The sequence below is a fragment of the Helicoverpa armigera genome, chromosome 12 (assembly GCF_030705265.1).
Source record: "Helicoverpa armigera isolate CAAS_96S chromosome 12, ASM3070526v1, whole genome shotgun sequence".
Lineage (NCBI taxonomy): Eukaryota > Metazoa > Arthropoda > Insecta > Lepidoptera > Noctuidae > Helicoverpa > Helicoverpa armigera.
In genome coordinates this window covers 12,151,874-12,177,476 of record NC_087131.1, presented here as the reverse complement: position 1 = coordinate 12,177,476, position 25,603 = coordinate 12,151,874, and the positions used below count along the sequence as shown (strand labels likewise).

The 25,603-nt window shown below is 37.0% G+C and overlaps 2 protein-coding genes across 4 annotated transcripts; both read right to left on the bottom strand.

Moving 5' to 3' along the window:
• Positions 1 to 1,134: 1,134 nt before the first annotated feature.
• On the bottom strand, positions 1,135 to 25,142 carry LOC110382170 (neurexin-4). Of its 3 annotated transcripts, none has more exons than XM_064037216.1 (25): positions 24,929 to 25,142; positions 24,532 to 24,645; positions 22,315 to 22,511; positions 19,184 to 19,325; positions 18,219 to 18,422; positions 17,591 to 17,757; positions 16,616 to 16,792; positions 16,053 to 16,214; positions 15,428 to 15,644; positions 14,735 to 14,879; positions 14,181 to 14,287; positions 13,653 to 13,778; positions 13,168 to 13,371; positions 12,581 to 12,754; positions 12,167 to 12,304; positions 10,635 to 10,771; positions 10,110 to 10,261; positions 9,483 to 9,679; positions 8,880 to 9,020; positions 8,019 to 8,198; positions 7,605 to 7,738; positions 6,975 to 7,185; positions 6,392 to 6,529; positions 4,118 to 4,209; positions 1,135 to 3,704 (listed from the first exon to the last, which is right to left on the bottom strand). In XM_064037216.1, the coding sequence occupies exons 1-25, from the start codon at positions 24,993 to 24,995 to the stop codon at positions 3,606 to 3,608; spliced, it is 3,822 nt and encodes a 1,273-aa protein (XP_063893286.1). In that variant the 5' UTR covers positions 24,996 to 25,142; the 3' UTR covers positions 1,135 to 3,605. The 3 variants fall into 3 exon arrangements, with proteins under 3 accessions (XP_063893286.1, XP_063893285.1, XP_063893287.1); XM_064037215.1 differs by lacking the exon at positions 22,315 to 22,511 and adding an exon at positions 19,809 to 20,005; XM_064037217.1 differs by lacking the exons at positions 24,532 to 24,645; positions 24,929 to 25,142 and adding an exon at positions 19,809 to 20,005 and having other exon boundaries at positions 22,315 to 22,456.
• Positions 22,604 to 24,648, bottom strand: LOC126054206 (L-aminoadipate-semialdehyde dehydrogenase-phosphopantetheinyl transferase). The gene is made up of 2 exons (XM_049838754.2): positions 24,532 to 24,648; positions 22,604 to 23,767 (listed from the first exon to the last, which is right to left on the bottom strand). The coding sequence occupies exons 1-2, from the start codon at positions 24,544 to 24,546 to the stop codon at positions 22,859 to 22,861; spliced, it is 924 nt and encodes a 307-aa protein (XP_049694711.2). The 5' UTR covers positions 24,547 to 24,648; the 3' UTR covers positions 22,604 to 22,858.
• Positions 25,143 to 25,603: the final 461 nt, after the last annotated feature.

Genomic DNA, 25,603 nt, shown 5'->3' with positions numbered 1-25,603 from the left:
TGACTAGGTATGCCATGGTACCTAGGTTTAGGGTGGGCCGTAATCCAAAACATCCAATGTCGATGTTCAACTATCGATTAACTCATCAAGTCTTTTCTATAAAAACTCCGATGAAAGTCGCGACGTTTGCCCTGTAACCTGCCCCAGTGACCCAGTAATGTGCACTAGAACTAGATGTTCGCTAAAAGGTGTGGAGTGGCGGCGCGTGCTCGACAGTCGATGTATCGACGTTTCAGGTCAAACGACCACTAAGAGCCGCTCCATGTGGCGTCTAGAGAGGGGAAGATATCGATAAATTTTGACACTAGACTGTTAGCGATAGCTTTGCTATGCTGCAAGTTTGTTAAAATTAAATTTAAACCCCACCTGAGTTGAAATTAAAGCTCAACAGCTTGAAACTCACATATCATTACCGCCTAGTTTTGCAGTGCGCTTGGTAGGTATTGAATCCGTTTATTGATTTGACGTTGAAAATACTTACCTAATTGAAGAAACCTTTTGGTCTCTGTTATATTAGTAGTTATGTTACATGAACCAGTTTTTTTTTTCAACCAAAAACGGTGCTTTCTCCCATCATCTTAATACACCATTACTTTGATTCTCGATATCGACAAACCTCAGCCCTACCCTATCGATATCCAAGTGGGGCGGGGCGCGGCAGTCAGCAGTTTGCAAACGGGTTGAGTAGCACAGGTGCTTGGCGTGATGTGGGACAAGCCGATAATGACTACCGGTGAGACTTCATCACGGTTACTGTGCTTTTCATAGGTCACTCTTTTGTGGGTATTTCATAATTTTAGGAGAATAGGTACTTGAAGGTAAAGGGCCTCTTCAGATTTGATGATACGAACTCCTCTCAGGTATCTATTTCAAGAGGCGATCGTTTAGTTTTGAGGGCTGTATCGTGTTTTAATGTATCATAGCTGAGGGTAACAAAAGGCACTGTAAACCTTAGTAAGAAAAGGTAGCCTAATACCATCACTGGGGCAAAACCCAAGGACTTCATAGGTACTGCCTAAAATCAAGATTCGAGGCAATACAACCACATACAACTTATATTGTAAGGATGGAAAATTACTCTCCTGTGACACACTATTTGTCTTATCTTATAGGTTACAAATAAAAACAAACCAATAATGTATTTGTGGAAAATTTATTCGTGATACTCGAAGTAGTAAAATAAAAACTCTACTATCAACACGCTACATATCAGTGACTATACTACGTGCCGCGGCTCCGTCTCGGTTTCTGTTAAGGCACACACACCTTATCATACCGCACAATCCCACTTGATCGTATACATTCACCGGAACAAATATGAACCTTAGTAATGTTACATAGAGCTCAAATTTCTTTGCAGTTTATTTAATTTTTACAGTATTTAAATATGACACGTATGGCACTGAGATAAGGTTGAATTTGCAATGACAAAGCTAAAGGAGTATGGACGATCAAGTGACATTTGTTATATTCCTTCATTCATTTATTACAAATCAGAGCACACTCCTATTTATGTATATAGACTTTGCCCCAAATTCTGAAAGATTATCGACTTCATATTTTATTACAGTTAATTCTCTTTACATTTGCACTTTCAAAATTTGGGGGTCAGCGTCATTCGTATGACATTATTTATAACTTTCCTTAACGATGATAAAGCATGATACTAATTCATATTTGTATTTGGAACTTTTCAGAGGAGCTTATATCGGAGTACAAACTTATATCATAATGTAAAAAAAAAATATAATACGTCACATAAATAAAATGTTTACAAAATAATTATACATATACACACTCATAACTTTACACAAGTTACAAAAAAAAATATTACACTCGTATATAATGTGTGAAAGGGCACGTTTCATGTTAGATTTTATATTATACTGAATAATCACCCTAATCACATTATTTTAAAGTAAATAAAAATAATCACACGACCGTTAAGTAACAAAAAGATCATTTTGGACGGAAATAAAATAAAAAAATGTGTTTCCAACGCGTTTTGTCTTAAACTAATAATATCCTAATCGCTTATAAGTAAGCAGTCTAAATAAAAATAAACTTCTATGTCGATAATCAAATGTTATAAAACTATAAAGAACCTAATATTAATCTTACACTAGTTTGTATTATTTCATATAATTTTCTTGTCTTGTTAAAGCGATTTACGACCTTATTGCGTGAACTGTAGAATTCAATTTTATCCTAAATGTTTCGTGAGATATACATGAGTATCTTTAATTTTATGATTTGTGGAAGAATTCTAATATTTATACTTAGCAATAAACACATTACCCTCCTTTGCATTGTGCGGTCGGGTAAAAAGGAAGGCGAGAAGATTTTATTTTTAAATGAGTTATACAAGTATTTTAAGTCTGTAAAGTGATACATAATTCGAGAGCTATATAAATGAAGAGATTCATAATAATAACTGTATTTGAAACATATTTGAGAGCTTTACAAGATCGAGATTCTTCAGATAGCTTGAAGCCTAAATAGGAGTGATAGCAAGTAGCCAGATGGCACTTAGTGGGAGAAATACTTTACAATTTAAACATACAATTAATTAGTACAGATAGTCAGACATTTTTAGATGTTCCTATATTATAATATAACCTTTGATAAGTCATTATCATTTACTTACACAGTGCATTTATAGTTTTTATGAACTAAAGTTATTTTGACCTCAAATTTTGTTTTGTTTTATAGAGATAAGTTAATAAGAAACGTCAAACTGATTGCAAAGGTTATCAAAGTTTGTCAAAATATCGAGCATGCAATTTTAGTCATTTTATTTCTTGTTTCTCCGTGAAACTGATCGGATAGCTGTGCGTGAGTATAACCGTAAACAATAAAAAAATTGTTTAATTATAAATATACTTACACATTTTTACATGTCAAGCGAATTTTGAGTCATATAATGACATTGGAATACTGAAATATTGTCTTTAGAAATGTTTTTTGTTGTACTAGTTTCATTTTAGAATATGATACATAATTTTTATAAGTTTCAGTGTATCGTGGTTTTAAGCCAAATATATTTTTCATGTTTATTGGAGTGAATATGTTTTGTTCTGTAGTTTATAAGTTACATATTATATTAGTGATATTTTTCATGTTTTATTTCGTTTAGAGTCTATTGTAAAGTTCATTAGCCAGTATTTTTATAAGCTATTTTTAATTATTGTTATGTTATAGTTGCAGCTGGTAAAGATTTGTATGGGGCAAGGTAGTACTGGGTAAATTTGGGCGCGTTAACGGAAATATAACTCATCGATATATTGGTCAGTATTGATGACGGCATGAATTCGACACCTTATTGTACTGGCCGATCTGGTTCTAGCGATTTTGTTGCCTTATCGCGTGAGGAGCATTCCTATAGCCAGCTTGCATGTGCTCCGACTGCTGAAAATGATCACACGTAGGTAGTAGTCTCAATATCGTATCGATTTAAGACATCATGACCAACTAGCTAGTACTGTGTGTTCTATGGTTAACACACCCATGGTTTTATTAGAGTCAGGCTTACTAGTACATTTTCACAATATCGTTTAGCAAGTCCAGTGTCTTCAGCGGTGTAAGTATAAGGTATGCGGTGATGCCTATATGAAGAACTCCCTGCGCTTGGTGACGCGGGGCCCGGTGGCGGCCGCCAGCGCCGCCGCGTCCGGGTCCGCCGCGCCGTCCGCGCCACGCTCCTCCTAATAGACAAACATTATTGTACATCTCGCTAGTATAGCCATCTCCCAAGGCCCTATCATCAATCAGTAAGGAAAAATAATGAATATTGACACTTAAGCCATTATTTAATTTGATCATTACCATATTTAAACTACACAAATCCCACCCTACACTTAATCCCAACAATCCACCTCAGCATCAAAAAAAATATTAATAGAAGCAAACTGTTTTATTTTACCCTTTCTTATCTATGCTAAGAAACAATATAAAGAGTTTTTTTTTCTAGAACACGCTAATCTCAGAACTACCAATACAATATGAAAAAATATTTTATAAGAAGGCTGTCCGCTACTATCTATCCACCTGTGCGAAGTATAATAGTTTCATTATATTGCCAACAAAAACTAGAAAATAAATAAATGCTGAAACTGACCTGTGTGAGATATTCTCCCTTATGCCTTGAGAGCGCTCGCACCAACACAATGGCCACGATGATCAGTAACAGGAATATGAACGCCAGTACAGCTGCAATTGTACACAAAATAATATATTATTTGTAAGTATTTATAACATGCAAATCTTGAGATTAGACATCAGGAAAAAAGGATTACTAAAATCGCATTTGTTGTACAGTTCTTACTATCAGCTCAAGAGATACAGCCTTGTGACTGGCAGACTGACAGCGAAGTCTTAATGATAGTGTCCAGTTGTACAATTTAGCTGGACACCCTAAAAATAATCTAAAAATTTATTACTAAAAGTTTATATTTATCTCTGGAGGTTAGATTTATACCCTACATGAACGCGTATTTACATTATATACATGGCTAGTACGCAAGCGTGTGAAACTAGTCGCGAATAGATTGGAATTCACTTTTTATACAAAGTCTTCCGATGTATACAGCAGCAGTACGCAAATACTCGCATATATTTTGTAGTGGCCAAAGTAACTTGCTTTGTTCCATAATATACAGTGCTAGTCCGCATGCAAACTAATCGTGTATACATGGAAATAGGCGCGAAAAACTTTACGATTCCAATCTATTCGCGAGCAGTTGCATGCTGCCATTTTGATTAAAACATGACCTAGCATTTAATTTAAATATTAATAATTCTCGTTCAATTAAAAAACATTGTATTAAAAACTGAAGTTAGTGACGAAAACGAATCGCTGCAAAACCGACTCTACGTAGTCTTGTCTGCCCTACCCCTAGAGTGCAATTCAAAACCGCGTAGGCGTGGAGGGACGAGGCGGCCTGCGAGCTGAGGCGCAGGTAGTTTTAACGCCCGCTGACGCGGCTGAGGCTGGTCGGCAGAGCCGGCCAGCAAGCCGAAGCTGCGGTGGTGAGCGTGAAAACCATCTGCGACGATAAGCTCGCATGGGACTGCCGGAGCCCCGCAGCGCCGGAGCCGTGACAGAAGCGATGCTTGCTGCATGTTGCTTGCTTACATTTTAAACGTACTGAGTTAAAAAATTAGAATGCTAATTAAATATATTTTATGATGTCATTTAATAGTATTTTAGAAGTTTACTGTTACCTAGAATGCCTGCTACAAATTTAGATGCTAAAAAATAACCATCATGCTGAGTTGTATTTAGAGTGGTTTACTTAGAAGATAACTAGTGGCTAAGATAGTATTATTTAGATGCTCGTTAATTGTTGTATAAATAAATAAATAAATTGTGGCTGACTTAATAATTTAGAAGGCAACATACATTTTTGGGGGCGAATAATGATATTAAAAAGAAGCCTGTTTAATTAGCATTTTTAATAAACAAACTCAGATTCAAAAGCCATTTTTATTTATTGCTTTACCTAATATTAATTTTGTATAGTTAAATCTGACCGTGTATAAATTGGAAAGATGCATGTGCACGTCTAAGCTACGAATTATACGCGAGCAGTACGCAAAATTCGTGTATACTTTGAAATCACAAATTAAAAAACAGCATTACAAAATATCAGCGAGCAGTTTCCTATGGATGCGTTTTGGCTATGTACACTCTGTAAATACGCTACATGAACCTCACTTTAACCAGTTTAAAAAATGTAACTAAATAGTTTAATTGAGAAAGAAATAAGCCTGTTGAGTGTGTTTTATGAATATTATATTGTTATGAATGATTACCATGTTTTCAAAATAAAAATATATATTTAAGCACAATTTATAATTTGTATCAATCATTGATCCCATTTGCAGAATTACACCGTTTTTTTTTATATAGCATCGCGCAGTTCAGCGTAGGGGTACTGCTTAGCCGGACTTTTAGTGGATGTCTAGAATTTAAGGCCTAACACAGTAGTAGATTTTATTTTGTACTATGTAGCCTTACCGGCTTCGGCACCTTATAAACAATCAATTAACAATATTTTTTATTGTTTCACCAACGTATTTGGCATATCAAAAAGCCCTAAGATTACAATAACGTGTTTAGTAAAATAATAAAGTCGGGTTATGCTCTATTAAAATATCGATTAAGAACATCATCAGTTCATCATCTTACATATAAGGTAATTTATTTGAGTTATGTGTTAAAGAACAAGATTATAGTCAAAAAGTACAGTAAAAAACCCGGTAGTAATATTATCAAGCAGGTTGTATGTCGGTTTGGGTTCATAGGGCGAGTATCCAGGTGGGTACCCCGAGTAGGAGGTTATAGGGTACGGGTATCTTGGGTACGGGTATCTGTGTGGAGGATACTGACTGCCGAGGATGGCCTCGTCTGTGTTGTGCAGGTCGAGGTCTCGCTGCAGGTCGAGGTCGGGCGGGGGCCGGGTCTCCACGCGCTCGGGCGGATGGGTCACGGGTTCTACGCCGCAGAAGTCCTCGTTTAGTACGCCACCTGTGGGGGTACAGAGTTTTGTTTATACAAATATTTGAACGCTGAAGAGTTTGTTAATTAGGTTTAAAAAGGAATTAATAATATTAGTGTGTGTGTGTATTTATTATTGTTAGATAGTTCACTTATCAAGGAATGCTATAGACTACTTTCTACTTTTATCCGAGTGCGAGTAGGTACTCCACAGTAATCTCATGAAAAATGAATATAAGCGATGGCAGAAGCTATTCGTTTGTATGTAAGGATGATTTTACTGCGTTATGAGATTTCTGTCTACAGAATAAAAGATAAATAACTGGAAACACATTCAAAGTCACCGATTTTGATGACTTTGCACACCAAGCAGAATAAAATACAGGTTACGTTTTATCAGTTTGAGGAGCAGTTCCATCGGGACATAAATGAAACCACAGAAAAGGCTTATGTACAAATCAAAATTTACTCTTACCTCCCAAACTCCTAACATTAGGCGGCGGGTCCTGCTGGAACAGCAACTTGAGCGGGTATATATCGTCGAACTCCACGCGACTCACGCAGCCCACGAAGCCTTCGCTCATGGACTCGTTGCGCCCGATGTACATGTACTGTATGTTGTTGAACTGGGCGTCGGCTGAGTCTTTGATGTTGAAGTTGTATTCTTGAGTCTCGTAGTTGTCCACCTGGGGACAATAGTTTGAATTAGGATATTGTTGTGCTTTGTCAATTTTTGTAGAACCGTGGCACATTGTGGGAATATATGCGCACAAAAACATTTCTAGGTACATATCAGTATATGATTTATTGCATTTACAATATACAAAGTATCGATGTTTGTCGAATAACATCGATAATTGATTTCCCTACAAGAATGTCGGAAATGCATAATATTTCTTTTATATAAAAGGATCTTTATTCGAACAGACAAATTGCCAAAGTTTAATATATCTTCCCCACTCCTATGTAAACTTTTAAACACACATATGTATATAAAAATGATACTGTAACAGCCTTTTTATCGTCCCCCTGCTGGACACAGGCCTGCTCTCACACGGAGAAAGATTGAGCATTAATCATAATAATTTTATAAATTTATAAATACCTGTAACAGCATGGTGGCGCCGCCGTTCTTCCTGGAGAGTCGAATGTCGTGGTACTGGCCGAGCGCGAAGTGTTTACCTTGGAAGACTATCTCCTGCCGCTCGAACCCGAAGTCGAATACCACGCGGAGATGACCTGCAAATACACAGTTTTAGTTATTTGATTGAATATAATTGCTAGGACATGTAGGATCAGCCCCAAAAATCAATGAACGTCAAAATTTCCAAAACTGCTGAATAACCTAGCTTCTATAGATAACTTTACAACTGAACTAAAATACCAGAATTTACTTAAATCTGTGAAAAAGGAGCTTAGAAATACTTAAGTCGCTGAACACTTATAATTATATCGAAAATTTGTTGAACATCAGTAAATCCAAAAGTCGCTAAACTACATTACATACAAAAATTCTTACCAGAGTTAGAAACCTGTAGAGTAAGATATTCTCCAGAGATGTTAGAGTAGAATCCGAGCAGGAATCCCTTGGGGTTGGTGGTGGTGAAGCCGACGCGGATCTTCTCGGCGATGGTGGACCGCCACGAGCCGAGGAAGTCGTACTTTATTATCGAGTTCGGACGGAGGTTCACGCCGATTTCTGTGGATTTATTTTTGGGTTAAAAAGAGGAAACATATTGTACTTTTTTTTAGAAGTGAGAGACGATTATTATTATTATACAAACATTTACAAAGCCAATTTTGTGCGGTTTATGACTTTTTATAACATAGAGTCACCTTAGGGCTTGTCTTACCTCCCCACTCAGAGACAATGATTACTTAAGTCACTCCTTAGTGACGGAATGTCATACAAATCCTTCCCTAAGGAATGGCTTAAGTAACCATTAAATGTCTCTGAGTGGGGAGGTTAGACATCATAGATAGTGTAACTATTAACTAATACAACAACTATGAATTGGTACCAAATTTGAATGGTATTTATAATAAAATAAAATATGCCCGCAATTGTTCTTTATACTATCTTATTCCATTTCATTATTTACACTTCAGCGCAAAAAAAAAACATTAGCAGCCTTACTTATAAATATCACCTTCTAAGCAACATTTGAACTAATTACCACTTAAAGTGTTAAGTAATGATTAAATGTTAGTTAAGACATGATTAAGCAAAGTTTATAAGAAAGAATTTTCTTAAACAGCCCTTAAGTATTACTTATTATTTAATTCACGTTTATAAGTAAGACTGTAGAGTAGATTATTGAACTGTCTAATATCTGTTGCATAGCAATTCAAAACAGGACACTTTATATTATGTACTCACCATCAGCACAGATCGGTCCCTTGAATGCCGTCCAGCGACAGTCGCAGGAGTACGAGTCGTACCCCTCGAGGCACGTGCCGTTGTTGAGGCACGGAGACGACTGGCATTTACCCACGCAGCCTTCGGAGATGCCGTATAGTCCTGATAGAAAATACAGAGTCACACTTATTGTAGGTTTTATGAAATGTTTAGCGGCAAGGTGTTTCTAGCGGTAGGCTTAGTATCATAATTCATTAAAATTAAATACAATTTTTGGTTTGTATTATATCGGTTGTCATGTACATGACGTTTCGTGTTTCGTTTTTATGTTTACGAATGTCAGAATTGCATTCTTTTATTTATCAGACTTTAACATTATAAAGCTGTAGAGTTTGTTGTTTGAATTCTGCTAATCTTGGGAACGACTGATTCGGAACAACTTTCTAGGTTAGATAGCCTGTTTATCGAGGAAAACTAAAGAGATGCAAAACAGTATTTTCTTTTTTCAGAAATTAGTATTAGTAAAAATTATTAAAAACATAAGACAACAATGAATTTATAATAGCTCAGTTGATTTAACATCAAAGACATACCATAAACAAATAGGCAATAAACTAGCCCTACCTCTCTGCGCATAGCTCCTGAGATCGACGGGCCTGCCGTTGAGCAGCAGCGCGCGCACGCAGCCCACGAAGCCGTCCTTGCGGTCCAGCGCCGCGCCCAGCACCAGCCCCGTGGTGAGGTGCAGCGCCCGGACAGGTTCCTTGGCTGTGCGGATCTCGTTCTTTAGGGCGCCGTCTACTACCACGCGGGCTTCTTTCCTGGACGGACAAATGACAGTGTAAGGGTGTTAAAAGATTTCCAATAAATTGGTTTACTTTCAGACATGAAAATATAAATATGTTGGTGTCTGCATGATAAATTGATGTGACATCATGACGAAATGATAAAAACAAGTTGTCAAATGTAAACTTCCATCTTCATCAGCCTATTTATCGTTCCACTGCGCTGCAGGGCAAATGACTCCTCTCACACAAGGATAACAAACTTCTATTTTATCAACTAGAACTTCCGTCGTAAGTAAACCAACATCAGACTTATAACAGACACCCATATATTGAAACAAATTCAGGTATGCTGTATGAAAATTAAAACACTAGCTAAATGCTCAAACCACTCCACAAAACTTAACATCACATTCGCAATTTAACAGCAAGATCTCTATTTATCCTTATTCTTTTTGCCACATACCTATTCCTCTCAATGCTAACAGAATGCCAGTTATTATCAGCGAGGCGGTTGCTGGTCTCCACGGACACGCCGAGCGGAGTGTCTCCCACTTGGAACTGGAACTGCAGCTGATCTCCGCCGATGATGGACAGCTTTATGTAGTCTTGGGGACCCTGAGAACAAATATACAAATTGATTTTTCACTAATTACGAGATCGTAATTAAGTAAAATAACTCATGGCCATTAAATAAGTTCATGAAGAAAGTTAGTCCCAGCTGTTATTTCCGCATCTTTGGCACGCCAGATGTAAAAAGTCTGACAAAAGTTTTTTAACTGCTTATTGTACAAACATAAAGCTTCATGTTACCCAAATACATACAATAGGTAGTCACTGTATATAAAAAACTAGTGTTCAACCAGGACCAGGATTTTTATGTTATTTTTTATTTTATTACATAGGAACATAGTTGGAAAAAAGTCAGACTGATAATATTCTATCATACTACTATGTACATGAGTTTTATAGGTCTAGTGTACATGCTTACCTTAGAATGCAAAAGCACAGCATTTTCCTTGGTGGTCTTGAACTCGAAGTAGATGTCGCCGCTGTGTCCGAGGTCGAACATCGGCAGCGTGATCACCGCGTCCGAGATGCGAAACGTTACCGCGTTGCTAAATAGATCTGTGAAGGAAATGTTAATTTAAAGCTTCTGATAACTATAACATAAAAGGACAATGGGCGATTCCGGTCCAAATGTCCACCACGAACGAGACCTATATGGCTAGATAGCCCGTTAAATATAGAACATTTTTTGTTATGAAAGTAAAAAAAAATATAATGCCAGAAAAAAGTTATAGCAAAATCAAATAAAACATTTTATAGATTTATTCAATTTAATTTTTTTAATTACTTTTCGTGATGTTCGATTTTCGTACTTTCTGTGACTTCTGACAAAATAGAACGGTTCATTATTAGAGAGAAGACACCACCAGTTACATCGAACTTTCTTTCTTAGATCCAGGCACCGCTGAGTATATTCAAGCACTTCTGGCGCCTCAATTGGTTAGTGATTCGTACATCCATCGGGCAAAAACTGGGTTGTTTATATGCAAATGTGTCTTACTCATCTTAGTTTTAGATAAAGTGCGGAAATGGAAGTGGAATAAAATAAAAAATAATAATGATAACATACAAAAAGTACCGAAAATTAAGAATACATTTTTGGCTATAACTTTTTTTTGGCATTGTTTTTTTTTTTACTTTCTTAGTAAAAGTTACTCTAAATTAAGTGGACTATTTAACTATATAGGTCTCGTTCGTGGTGGACATTTGGACCAAACTTCATACTTTCTTGCCCAATCTCCTTTAATGTAGATAAAAGTTTTTAGAAAGGAGTGGTTGACCAGAGTAAAAATCTGCTTTTATGTTTTTTTTTCATAACAATTTGGAAAATAAAACAACGCATAAAATACATTGCTCGTTTCTACCTCTAGAGTGTGTTCATGTCAACAATGAAATCAGGGCCCCGATTCTCCTAAGTTAATAACGTCAAAATCGAATAGAAATCGAATCGCAATATGATCGTAATAGCAGTTTTAACCATATCGGGCATTCTGCTACTAATAAAAGACCAATCGTATTCGATTGACATTTGATTGGTGTGCGATTGGTCTGCTATTTTGATGATTTTGGTCTATACGGTAGTTTGCTGTACAATCATTTTGCAAAAGTAAATCATTTGCAGACAAAATGATTCATTATTGAATGACAGAAAAGGATAAAAACGTTTATTTCAAAGAAAAAATAGCGGAATGCCACATACGCTTCAATCGTAATCGAGTCGGGATTGGGTCTCAGTCGAATCGAGTCGAACGTCAATCGAAGGTCACTTAAGTAAAATTAGGAGAATCGTGCCCCTGTAATAGGTACAAGAAAACACCAGCTCTCAACAGCCTCATCAACGTATAGCGACGTTTTAGCTATTGAGCTGTTGCCGATATTGAATGGAGGGTAAATAATTATATCAATACATTTTCTATACAATGTTACATTTGTGAACTAAATAATATGACTTACCGTCTCCTTCACACAGCAGAGGTCCGAGTGTATACCGTCCTTCTTTCTCGTCGAGATGCGACCCAGTGTCACCAAACCGCAGCTGTTTCACCGGCAAGAACTCCTTTTCAGTAATCTCGCCGCCGTCAACTTGGAATTCTGGGTGACAGAGAAAAAGTATGATGACGTATAGAATTTAACTAAGACAGTAAACTAAGGTATGATAAATAAAATAGTGTATATGAAAATAGTAACGATTTTGTTTTTCAGCGTATCAATGTCGCATCCCAGAATTCTTATTTGTTGTTTAGAAATTCGTTTCAGCTTATGTGTTATTAAAGACGTTACTTATCTTATTCAAGTATAATATGATCTTTTGACAAGATTAGCGACCTGTCTCTACAAGTAAGTTAATATTTAGTAATGCTGTATTACCATCAGGCTTCATATGCTCTGCGTCGCAGTTGCACCACTTGGTGGGGTCGGCACAAGCCCCCAGCACGCCGCACTGGCACATGCGCGAGCCGGGCGGCGCGCCGGCCCAGTAGTCCATGCGCTGCCCCGAGCGGGACACCCACCACGCGAACGGGTGGAACGACGACTCCTCGCCTGGGGAGTAACGTTAACTTAGTAAAACATTTCAACCATTTATTAAACCACACAAAGTATGCAAAAAAAGAAACAGTGTGGCAAGGTGTATATCTCAGTATTAGCAAATAGCATGGCGATAACAATATTGTTTCTTCACCGACTAAATAACAGGTATTGTTTAAGGCACCCGTGACATGACTAAGTGCCTTCGCTGCCTTAAGCGGACATCCGATGCCGATGTCCTTTGTACACGATCACCTGCTTTGCGATACAGGTAACGTGGAAGCACGGTACCATTGCCAGCGACGCTAACTTTAGTTTTTTACTAAAGAGTTGAATTGTTCAAGTGTTACTCCACACATTGAAGTATCAAATTAGAAAGGCATAGGTGTTCTGTGATGCCTCCTGCTGGCCTGCTGTGCTACACTTACTGGGCGAGTTAAGCAGCCGGGAATGCTTGCACATGTACTCGAGGTGCTGCAGACAGGAGTGCGAGCGGTTGAGCAGCGCCTCGAGCTGCGGCCGCGACGCCTCGTACACGATGTCCTGGCGGAAGCTGCCCGGCTCCTGGTACCCGTCCACCACCGTGTTCTGCGACGCCGAGTGCTGCACTGCGGTGATTATGCGACCGTCCGCTGTGGGGAAAGAACAGGATTTCATTTTAATAATATAATAATGGCATTAAAAGCCGATTGTCGGCCACGGCATCTGTTCTCATGTAAGGAGATCAGCCAAGTGCGCAGGTAATTTTATAGTGGAGAAGCATTTGCTCAGACACCGTAAACACTAAAGCGCGGGTGTATCAACCACCTTCGAGACACCAAGCAGCTTAGTGAAAGTTCCTCAAACTTACGGTAGTGATTTCGGCCCGCCCCATCAGACACTATAAACAATATAAAAACAAATGTTTACTCACAATAGAACTCGCATGTGACGGGGAAGGCGGGCAGCGGACCCGACCCGTCCACGTCGATATGTATGTCGGCTGACCGGGAGACCGCCTGCACGTTCTTGTACGCCTGGCATGACAGCGGGTGGACGGCTGGTAAAGAACAACATATTATTATTAAGTTCACGGTTTTACGAAATAGAAGAAATCTTCGATTTTTTGGTTTGATGAAAAAAATACTTTAAATATTCTAAAGAACTGTATAGAGGACTGATAATGGAATTATTTAATAAAATATCTAAATTAAAAAGAAAGAGAAAACAATATAAACAAAACAAAAAAGGTTTTATACTTGACAAGTTCTTATGTGCCAAAGTAGGTTAGAACGATGAAAAAGGTCTGTTGTCTTAAATATCGTGAACTATGCTTCACATGACTTGAAAAATGATTGTTACAGAATAACAGATTAACAAATTCCCAATTTTTTTACTTTGCTAGGGTTGGCACACTTTTATAAATATTCAAACACATATAACACATGTAAATACAACTCACAAGTATGGCAGACGGCGCCGGCGTAGCCGGTGGCCTGGCAGTTGCAGCTGAACTCGTCCGCCGTCTGCGAGCACACGCCGCCGTGCTCGCACGGGTTCGGGTTACATCTGCACAAACATACATATGCTTAGAAGTTTACTACAAAATACCTTTATACCGGAAGTTACAAGAAAACACCATAAACAATTAAAGTCAATATTTTTAAAGCACTTTTTTCTCATTCACGAAAAAACCTGGCGAATTGAGAAAGTCCTCCTTTTTGGTAGGTCAGCTAAAAACATAGTTCTCTTGCTTGGTTGTGATAGAACTGTTTGGATGCGTAAAGAATACATCATACACAAGTAAATTTCACCATGGCATATAATAAAAAAAATGCAATTTTATTTCTATGAACTATGTCGATTGAAATTAAAATGCAAAAACTTCAAGAAAAAAAAAAACACAATGATACAGTTGCTGTGAAACAATACTCTGCACTTAACTGCTGTCACCTCACCACCTGTCTTAAAACGAACACACCACAAAACAAACTACGTAAGTAAACTATACATTACCTATCAATCATCTGGCAGGCATCGAACACGACTTCATTGGGACAGCAGTACTCCTCTTTCTTCCAGTCGGTGGGCAGGCGGTAGTTGCCGTCCACCGCGATCTTACGCATGCAGCCCACGAACCCGCGTGGTGGCGCCTTACCACCTAGAAAATAATAATTATTATTAATATGTTTAACTTGAACTCAGAAATCAAAATCAAAAATCGTTTAAACTTGGCTGCAAAACAGCATTTTCGAACGTCAGGAATTTACGAAAAACAGCCCCCAAAACGCCACTTCCTATGTATTTTTGCTGGAAAGAAGAAGTGGCACAACAAACTCCCCAGCAACTACATTTTATAGTGTACTTGAGGACGAATACTGAACAACTAACCAGAATAAATATATACTCGTCTGATTAAGGCAATTGCTTTTGATAAAGAATTTAGTGTTGCCATCACGAAAGTTCCAAAGTGAGTGGCTGCAATATTGGTCGTATTTAGAACAATAGAAACAACACCTTCAAAATGAATGTATATTATGAATTCCTTTTACATGATTATGCAAAAAATAATGAATTCAATTCTTTCAGACAATACAACCTGAGACATTTAACTATTTCATATTTTCCACATGCTTTTACCATAGATTAGAATAATGAATTTCACCTGCATTTACCATATAAATTCCATTACCTTACATGAAAACTTACCAGCAATATAATAAGTGCTTCCGGTCATGAACCGGAGTTTCTTCAGAGTCTTCACGGGCCTATAGTCTACGGCCAACGTTAGGCTGTCAGTAGCCATTGTGAGGAGTAGGGAGTGCCAGCGACCATCATTGAACTCTTCAGCATAGTTGTCCAGCTTGACCCGAGGGGAACCTGGCGTTTCTAGTTCTACTTTTACTCTTCCTTCTTCTATGTATACCTGATGATAAGAAAGGTGTTATTTGTATGATTATTTCGTTGTGAAACCTAATAGCTATTGTGTGTGGTTTCTATGTCTACGCATTTTATTAATTTTTAACGTGTTTGGGTTTCAAATCAATCGATAGGAGTTACAACATTTCTTTAATAGGTTTTCAAGTGTATCTCAAAACTATAAGGTTCAATGTTGATTGGGAAAATTGTACACAATGGAGTACCTTGTTGTGCTCACAGGCATCTGAACTTTCAGAACACAGGATTTTTTCACAATTGCCTTTTGATCCATGGATGTGCCTAACATCCTAAGTTCTATATCTCTTGACATAAATACCTTCAGATATGACAACTCCATTTCTTTATTAAGTTTACACCAAACAGAACCGAATATCTGGACATTAATTTGACTAACCTTGACATATCCGTCAGTATTAAACTTGTGGTATATGAGCAGGCCGTGCAGCTCGTAGGTGCGGAACTCCAGCGAGATGTTCAGCGTGTTGCCGCCCGAGTAGCCGCGAAGCTTCGCGTATGAACCTTCTTTGAGGAACGTTATTGGTACTACTGGGGGTTCCTGGAACAAATAAAAAGTTATTGAGTTAATTTTATGTAAAAATACATTCTAATCATGGGAGATAGAAATATTTATGTAAAAATGTTGTATAAATCGCTCGTTTCTACGTCAGTTACCTACATAGGTTAAAGTTATGTGTATTTATTTCTCTAACCAAAGGATCACAACACAAAAACTAACAGTGACAGAAAAAAACATATCAATAGCATTTTTAAGGCTAATTTCACCAATCATGGGAGGAAAAATGACATGAATTAATTTATGCTCAGCGAAAATGACAAAACTAGCCCGAAACTGATTGAAATATACAATTGGCTCATTCCCAAAATCATATTTCTGAAGTATAAAAACTTATGTAATATATTAATTAAACTAGCATAACATAACAAAATAAAACTTACAGGACAAGCATAAAGCGTATTAACTTTCTGGAACTTGAAGGGCTCTCCACTTTCGTACCCTTGCTTCAGGTCCTGGATGACGTTGGTAGCGTTGAGGTACATGTTCTCGATGCAGCCCGTGAAGTTCTGGTTCACTACTAAACCTTCTTGGAAGTTAGGTACGCCGCCTATGTAGAACTGGAAGCAGGTTTCATGAAAAAGAATTTATTTTAAAATTTTTATATATTATTTTTACAATTGTATATGTAAAAGTGATGTGGTTTTTTTTGGTTTAACATAAAGAGAGCCTAAAATTTTCATCTCAGTGAAATTTGCTAAAATATATCTACTTGATTTTAGGCAAATACGCCACGGTTCAGCATTGGTATAAATTATATACCCATTCTATGTCAGAGACTGATAAAAGGATTTGGGAAAACCCTGACAATATAACTCGTTAGATGATTAAGGGCTTTCAGACTGATCACAAGCGTAGTAATCTCGTAAGCGTGTCGTCATTACGCAGTCTTTACGAGACCCGCTTCTACAAACAAATCTTCGCTTGTTGACATTATTTTGTAAACAAATCTTTTTGATCGTAATGAGTTCATGGAACTAGGTGTTATCAATTCCTAAATAGAACTAACTAAAGTAAATAATAATATGCATGCAAGTCTTTAAGGTATTTCTGTGGGCCAATACTGCCTGAAAGTTACGTAGTAACTATTATAGTAATCTGTGCTGAAAGTAAGTAATCTGTGGTAAAGGTGTTTTGATTTGATAAATAGAACAGTGTATTTCGAACACTTTAGTATTTTCCACTGTGTTAGTGTTTTAAATCTTCATCCCAATAAAAGAAGAATAACATCATGTATCTTACAGTTCCAATTACAGCCTTTTTATCGTCCCACTGCTGGGCACAGGCCTCCTCTCGCACAGAAAACGATTGGTCGTTAATGTATCTTACTTAAATATTGATAAAATAAAAATACTCACAGCCCTATTCAAGTTAAGCCTGGAGAACTCTCCCTTGATGCGATCCTGCACTATAACGCGGTCCACTGAGAAGATGACGGAGCGTCGGTTGCGGGAGATCACCACATCGTGCCAGATATTGTCGTCTAGTAAGCTGCCCACTGATAGGGAGGTGGATGTACCGGATCCTGAGGAGAAAAGGTTATGTTATCAACCTGGTATTATAAAAGCCAATTTTGTTAGAATGGTGCAACTGAAGTAAGGGTATGTGGTGCACTGGAGAGAAAAGCAATAGAAAATCACGTAGGTTTTAAGCCGAATTATTTACATGGATACTTCTTTTAGTTCAAATAAATAATCTGAATCATGTTTGATTTTTACAAGCTTTATTACATGTATGTATGTTTTCAATTTTGAACACATGGTTGTAATTAGATCGCGAAATGTTTTGCTCAATTAATGACGAGTATAATGAGATCCGTATGTAATAATTAATTAACCGCTGTTAATTAATTAAACATTTGGAAAATACAATAATAAACCACAACACAAGGATCGTAATTTATCAGGATTTATAGGAACCATTTGGTGCCATATGTGAACTCCATGGTTTATTACACACAAACAAATACGTCTCTACCACACTTACCCAAATCAATATTGAGCACAAGTCGGTTATCCCTGAGCTGCAAAGCCAGGTAGTCTCCCTGCGTACCCCGGGAGTACATGAGCGCGCCTGATGCTGTACTGGTCTTGAATCTGAAGCGGATCACCTCCCGGGACGCGGAGATAGGGTCACGTAGGAGATCCATCTTGACTAAGGATGTTCCGTTGAAGTATAGCGTGTCCGCAACTGAGGGATGAATTTTGTATGTAAGATAACTTAAAATGCATCATTATCGTTGCCTCTTCTCAACTATGTAAGGGTTACCAGGGTGCCACATGAAGCTACATAAATCCCACTAACCATCCAAAAATATTTCTCTATGAAAATATCTAAATTATTCATGGTTTGTGTTATAAGGAGCATATAAAAAGACTCAAATACTACTAATATTAAAAATGCAAAAGTTTGTAAGGATGTTACTTTCCAAGGCTAAAAGTACCGGGCGGATTTTGATGTTCCCTCGGGAGCGAAGGAAACCGCGGGTGAAACGGTACGGTCTCTTTTTTAGCTAGTATATTTTTCCTAAAATATTTTTATAGCTCCTATGAATGAGGTAAGGAGCTTTGGAGAAAATGTCCTTAGAAGAACGATGTATTTTTTAAGAATTCTATAAAATATTTTCGGCAAAAGGCACCTTGGGCGTTTTATTTTTATTACACGCTTTTCAGCAGGCAGTTAAAGCGATTTATAGACGGCTTGCCTATTTATATTTAAAGTACACGACCATTTTATTCTGACCTTGTCCATAGTAATTTACATTTAGATTTATGTTTATTTTAGAAGCTGGTAGTTTAATTTCTCCTCCGAAGAACATTAAAATGTTATTTTCAAAGCTTTCACCTAATCTGTAGACCTCTATCGATTCAAACGGACTTGCCTATCTTGTAACATTTAAACGACAATTTTGAATACGCGACAATGACCTCTATCGCCTCGTCCATACGTACCATAATCGCATCCATAGACCTCGACTCTCATGGAGATCTTGTCTCTCCATCTCATGGGGTTTATCCGAATGAACTGTGCTATGATGGGCACTTCGAATTCGTTCTTCTGCACCGTATTGCCGTCGTGGTTGCCTTCGAACATCTGTGCAAATGTAAGCTCTATTGATTAGGTTATAGGGTGCAATTTTGCTTGTTTGTAAATTATTTGAGACTGAGACTTTCCAATGCCATGGAAAGGCTAAGAAATATAAACAAAGATATATGTTTACTTTATGTCAGTGCAACTGTAACACATATGGTAACAATTATAATGTGATGGAAATTCCCTCCGACAGTTTATGTTTATCTCAATCATCATTCAGTTCTGTATCGGTATTTCCACTGTATATAGATCTTTTCCATAAACCTAAACAGCTGACAAGAAAAAGTTCAGTATCAAACAATGGGTATCAACTTCTCACAGGAAAGTAAGTAAGACTAGATATGTACTGTTTACTGTAGAAAGAATTTTAAAACAAACATACCAAGGTACATACCTTGGACACTACCACCTTGTACTTACGACATACCTACGCTTTATAACAAGAAAAATAAATGTTAGTAGTACACCCCAAACCACACCTACCTGCGAGTACCCATCATGAGTGGTAATAGGTCTCCAACTCTCTCCATCGTCAGAGTACTGCAGCATGTACTCTGTGACATACTCGTCGGTGGCAAAGCGCCCTCTCGTGGCAATGCCCCGCATCTCGCGTCGTTTGTCCAGTTGGATGGTCAGGTGCTGGTAGTAGGAACTCTCCCGCGCCGTCCATGCTGATGTGCCTTCACCGGTATGTTAAGTTAGTAGCGTGCGGGATTGTGGATTGCGTCTTTGTAGTGGACTAAGATTTAGTATTGGTATACAAGATTTAACCCCTCAAATCTACTACTAAATAGATAGAGAAATAAGTGTGCCCCTAAAGTTAAGGTATTCTGGCATTTCAAGTATCGATTGTACACGACTTTATCGATATGTATGGAAAAACAACACACAGTGACTGAAAATAATTGCAGTTCTTTGCTATATTTGCTATAAATGGGAGTTAAGTAATTAGTATTAATATATTTCTAGAACATTTCAACTAGTTTTTTTTTTTTGATGCCGTAGTGTATATTATATTAACTGAAGGCGTTGTTTTTAAAATTGATTTGATACTGCACATAATAGCGCCGCGTTACTAATTAAGACTTGACCAATTAGCGCTTTTTTTCCAGTAGGCTTTCATTATTGACTTTTATAAAGAGCTCATTAGCAGCAATTGCACTTTTATTGTTAGAATGCTCTGAATACCATGTCACCAGCTTCGTAATTAAATCTATTCAGCCCATTATGAGGACCTAACGGTTGTTGGTCATATTGAAATCCAAGGTTTACCGTCAATGCAATGCTTTTGTTCAGGATTACAATGGAAACCTTCTATACACTACAATACATTAACCATTGACATATATTCTAGCGATAAACAAGAACATCCATACAAATAATTTACCCGCTTATGTCGTCTGTTGACATCTCGTTGACGTATTGTGACATGTAGTCATCCTCATTGATGTTAATTGCAGAAGTGTCGCTCGTATTTTGCCTACATTTTTCATTACTCAAAAAGTTTATATCTAAGTGAATTCAAAATCATGTAATATATCAAAAAGTTTATTTATATCTAATTGAATGCAAAATCATGTAATATATTAAAACCAGGAACTTATTTTTAGGGTTTTTAATATTAATTACGATGTTTTTTTTCTTAAGAGGTCTATCACAAATTTTCGCGAATTTAATTATTTTTTCTTGAAAGTAAGAACACGCCATGACAAAGTGAAGTCTGTTTTCATTGATATTTTACCTACTGCCAGTTTTATGGCACATCTGTTTCTGCACGATTTTCTTAATCCATAATTTAAGATGGCGGGCGGGAACAAATTAATGCATATTTGTAAAATTGAATTATAAATGAAAAGTATGATATACAAGCGTTGTAATAGCATGAACAGCGTGTAATTTTACTAACTTGACTCTCGAATAGTTTATATGTGTAAGTTTATACCTTGATATGTATTTTCTATTTTATAATTGTCGTTTCATAGACATCCATCTGACGCAGGTGTCAAAATCGCTCTGATTTGCCATTTTGGGCAATGCATAGTCTGCACTGCAGTTCAGTGTGGTAAGCTTTTTGTTCGGAACGTTCTATCTAGTACGTAGTACATATATATCGATGACATTAACAGAGTTCCCGTATATTTATTGTCAACTGTAAATTAATTATGAGCAGTTTTAATGGTTGCCTAGCAACCTAATCTAATCAGAAACTAATAAGAGAAAATATATTTGACGCAATCCACAATCAGTTTTCTATTTCAGACGTGTAAATTAATAGAAAATAGTTAATGTTTAGTTTCAGAATAATCCAGAACAGTATAAGAAAATAATCTGTGTTTATTTACAGTGTGTAGTGTTATAGTTTCAGAAACTTTTTATCAACAGTTTTATTTTAAGCAAAAATATACTTCTTTACATTTATGTAAAGTATGGCTGTTCTTTTATGTTGGTTTCTGCTGCTTTATGATCCACAATAACTTCGCCAGTATAAATGACATACATGTCTATGATTCATGTAGGTATTAGAAATCTAATGCCACTAAACAAGCTTCTATAGTATTATTCTCAGACTATTTACGTGTAGACGGCAGTCACGCAACTTAAAAGAAATTCAGCCTCAAATAAATAAGACCGTCACCAACATACAAAACAAATTAGGGGAGACCAGCCATACACCAACTACATCAATTCATTAAGTGTGGTAAATTACTACTCCTCTAATCTACGGGTATATACCAGTCATATTAGGGCAATTTAGTTAATCAACTAAGTAAAACATGACCCATGATTCTATGTCCCGAATATTAAATATGAAAAGAATGGATATGTTATTAGCAAAATAAAACTCAACGCCAAATTAAAGTGAGTGTTACTTTCAAAACATGACAACACACAAGAAAACCAAACTAAGAAGCTGAAAACACATGCAAACCGACCTCTCAACCTGTTAGTCATATGTTCGTTATTGTATTGATGTATGTTTGTTTTTTACCTTGACTTCTCCGCCGGCGGCCTTATACTGAACGTAATCAAGTCCGTTGGAGCCATAGCTGATATGATACTCCTGGACGAACTCCTGCGAGTGCGCGCGGCCCTGCGTCGCCACCCGCGTTATGTTCTTTACGCTACCCAGGTCAATGACCAGCTGCTGGTCGAAGTCATTCTCCGAAGCCGTCCAAGCGTTCAAACCTTTTTAGTGCGGGAAAATGCACGAGTTTATCTCAAGTCACTTGCCTCGTTAGTGGGTTAATTACTGTTAGTCGGTTAAATAACACTTGATATTCAAATAATTATTTATTTGCCTTTGCCATTCATTGAACTTCTAACAACTAAGTAATATGATCCTAAACCTATATAACACATCTATATAATCCAAAAGCAACCCAAATAGTAAAAAACTTAATCCTTCTTTGCAGTCGGGTAAAAATATAACACATATTGGAAGTAAATTAGCGAACATTTAACATTATAATTTTACGAAAATATTTTTTTTTATTTCGCAATAAATTCGAGATTAACTGCCAATCCTCTTAAATCTAAAAGTTTTTCATTTGTTTCTCCATAAACCCGGAACTAAAGTTTAGATCCGGTTCGTGTAAGGGTTTAGCATCTTCCACTATCTCATCAAAAGTCAGATAAGTATAAGGCGAGGGTACATAGTTGCCATTGCCTTCCACTTTCAAAGAAACAGCCACGGCGTGTTTCTCATCCAATAATGTCTCCTCAAAGATCCACCCCTCCTTCTTAACATTCCTCACATGCAACACCGTGTCAGTTACCAGCCTCCCCACTTCCAACTTGCGTGTTTTGATCGAAAAACTTATTTCGTCCAAGGGTACAGTTATACCAAACCCTATGTTCTTCACATAACTTTCTTTTAGGCACCAAATGCGATAGAAACACGCGATCTGTTCCATTTCCGTGGGAAAACTACGAATCGTCGACCATTCGTGCCTCGAAAACTGTCGCGTCATTATACGAAAGAATTCTGGGATGTTCTTATTTGCCGGCGGTTCTATTTTCATAACATCGATGCCAATATTTCGGTCTTTATTCCCAGCCAGTACTACAAAGTCTCCTTGGTGAGACACATTGAATGTTATTGGTACATCACCTCCCTCCACTAAGAATGGTTTGCCTTTATCATCTCTGCTAAACCGTACCTCCTCGTAGGGTATAGAAGTGGTGCTGTATACAAACTTCCTCAGCATGAGGCGGCCGACAAGTGATGATTTAGCATCATTCTGGAATACAAATCTTGCTATTCTTTGCTTTTCCTCTTGCTGTATATAGCTTGAAGCGGCTGTGATCTCCTCCACGGTAGGTTTCCACTCAGTGGCATTGAAGGCCCATCGGACATTTAAACTGGCCATTTTGGTACTAAAGGCTCTATTTAGTATGGTTACTGAGGTCCAACTATATAGTGTTTTATATTGATAACGGACCTGCAGACGAATGAATCCTGTTACTTTCTGTCTTCTTTGGGTTTATGTTTGATAGTTGTTTACAATTCACAGGTTAAGAAGCATAAACTATAATTCTGGCAACTGAATCACAACACAACACACAACATGCAAAAATAATGGCATGACTTCATCCCCAAGTGACAACAAAATATGATCTAAATATTGCCAATGTTGCTGGCTTATGTCCTACAGCATTCTCTAGCATACCTTATGCAATGATTCATAACATTCTTACACAAGCCAATATCATTTCTGAACTTACTGTTCAAATGTTATGAACCAATACATGTGCAGCAAAGGCAAAAATGATGGTGAAAAATAAAATAAAAATTATTATTTGTTAATCAGATGAATGCATGCTAACATGGCTGACAATACTGTAAATGTAAATAATTTTGCAAGTCTTTCAGGGCAAATGACAGCTTTTAAAGCCATCACCACAATTTGTGATAACCCGAGATAACATTGTATATTTTACCATTATCAATATCATTCAATAGTTAGGTATTGTCAGTATGTTGGGACTAAAACATTCATGTGATGTTGTGATTTGACTGCAGCAAATGTTTTAAATGACTCTGTTCTTTTTTTAAACGATTGTTACAGATTCTGACCTGTATTTTGGGATAGTTATTATGAGAATTAAAGGCTAATACAAATAAAAACATTCAACACTATTAAAGGCTTAAAATATCGGCATACAGGCCAGATATTGGTCAGGGGCTTGTTTGTTCGATACTTACCAAATAACTTAGCATTCTCAGGTCCCCTGTCTCTAAGGCTGGAAGTGGCAGTCAACTTAGAGTTGGCAACCAGTGGCTCATTACATTCGTAGTCGTAATAATATCTTACTGAGTCTGGAAACAATACAAAATGCGTAATGTTACAATGTTATTTTGCCGAAAATAGTAACTGGCACACTGCTCTTCAGGGTTGAATGAATTTGTAACGAAGTAAACAAGAACGACGGCAATGTGAAACCTACTTTCCTTTAGCAAACAAAGCGCTAATGTATTTATAATTACTGAAGTCAAGAGAAAAAGTATTTAAAAAAATACATTCATGGAAACATACGTTAATTTGTTCAAATATCCTATAGGAAAACTCCAAAACTTAGATTTAAATAATCGTTAAACTAACCTGCATCTGATTTCGTAATGCTATAGCAAAGCAACACAAAGAAATAATACACGAAACCACTCATCATAATTTCATAGCTATTTTAATATTGCTACTAATAATAAGAACGTAATGTATCAGTCAGAAAATCAAATAAAACTGTTTGATCATTACGTTAGCGTTGTTACAATCATCAAGCCGGACAACACCCAAGTGCGTTTTCGAAATTACGCATGTAAACGTCAGTTTAAATTTACGTTTAACGATAGCTTATTGGCTGATAGGCACACAAACGCTCTTGCGTAATGGAAACACCAATCACAAATTGGCATTTGAGTAAGGCAACGAGAACAAGCTTGTTGAATTTGCGATCGAAAACTAGATTTTTTTGCGCATGTTAAGCCGTCAAATATGTTTGTATAAAAAATGAATGAGAATTTCTCTTTTTCTTTGATTTTGAACTAAATTAGTACTAAAACTTCATAAAGTGGGTTTTGTGTATCGTCTTTATTCTTATCGTTTCACAGGTTTTATTTAAAAGTATTATTCGTTGGGCCTCGAACACGATTTCGAACATCACCTTAATTGTAATTGCCAACCTCAAATTTATAGACAAAATGGGAGTTTTCAATAGGCTTCTGCTAGTTTTCACGAGCTTTCACAAAAAATATTAGATACACATTTCAAACGTAATTG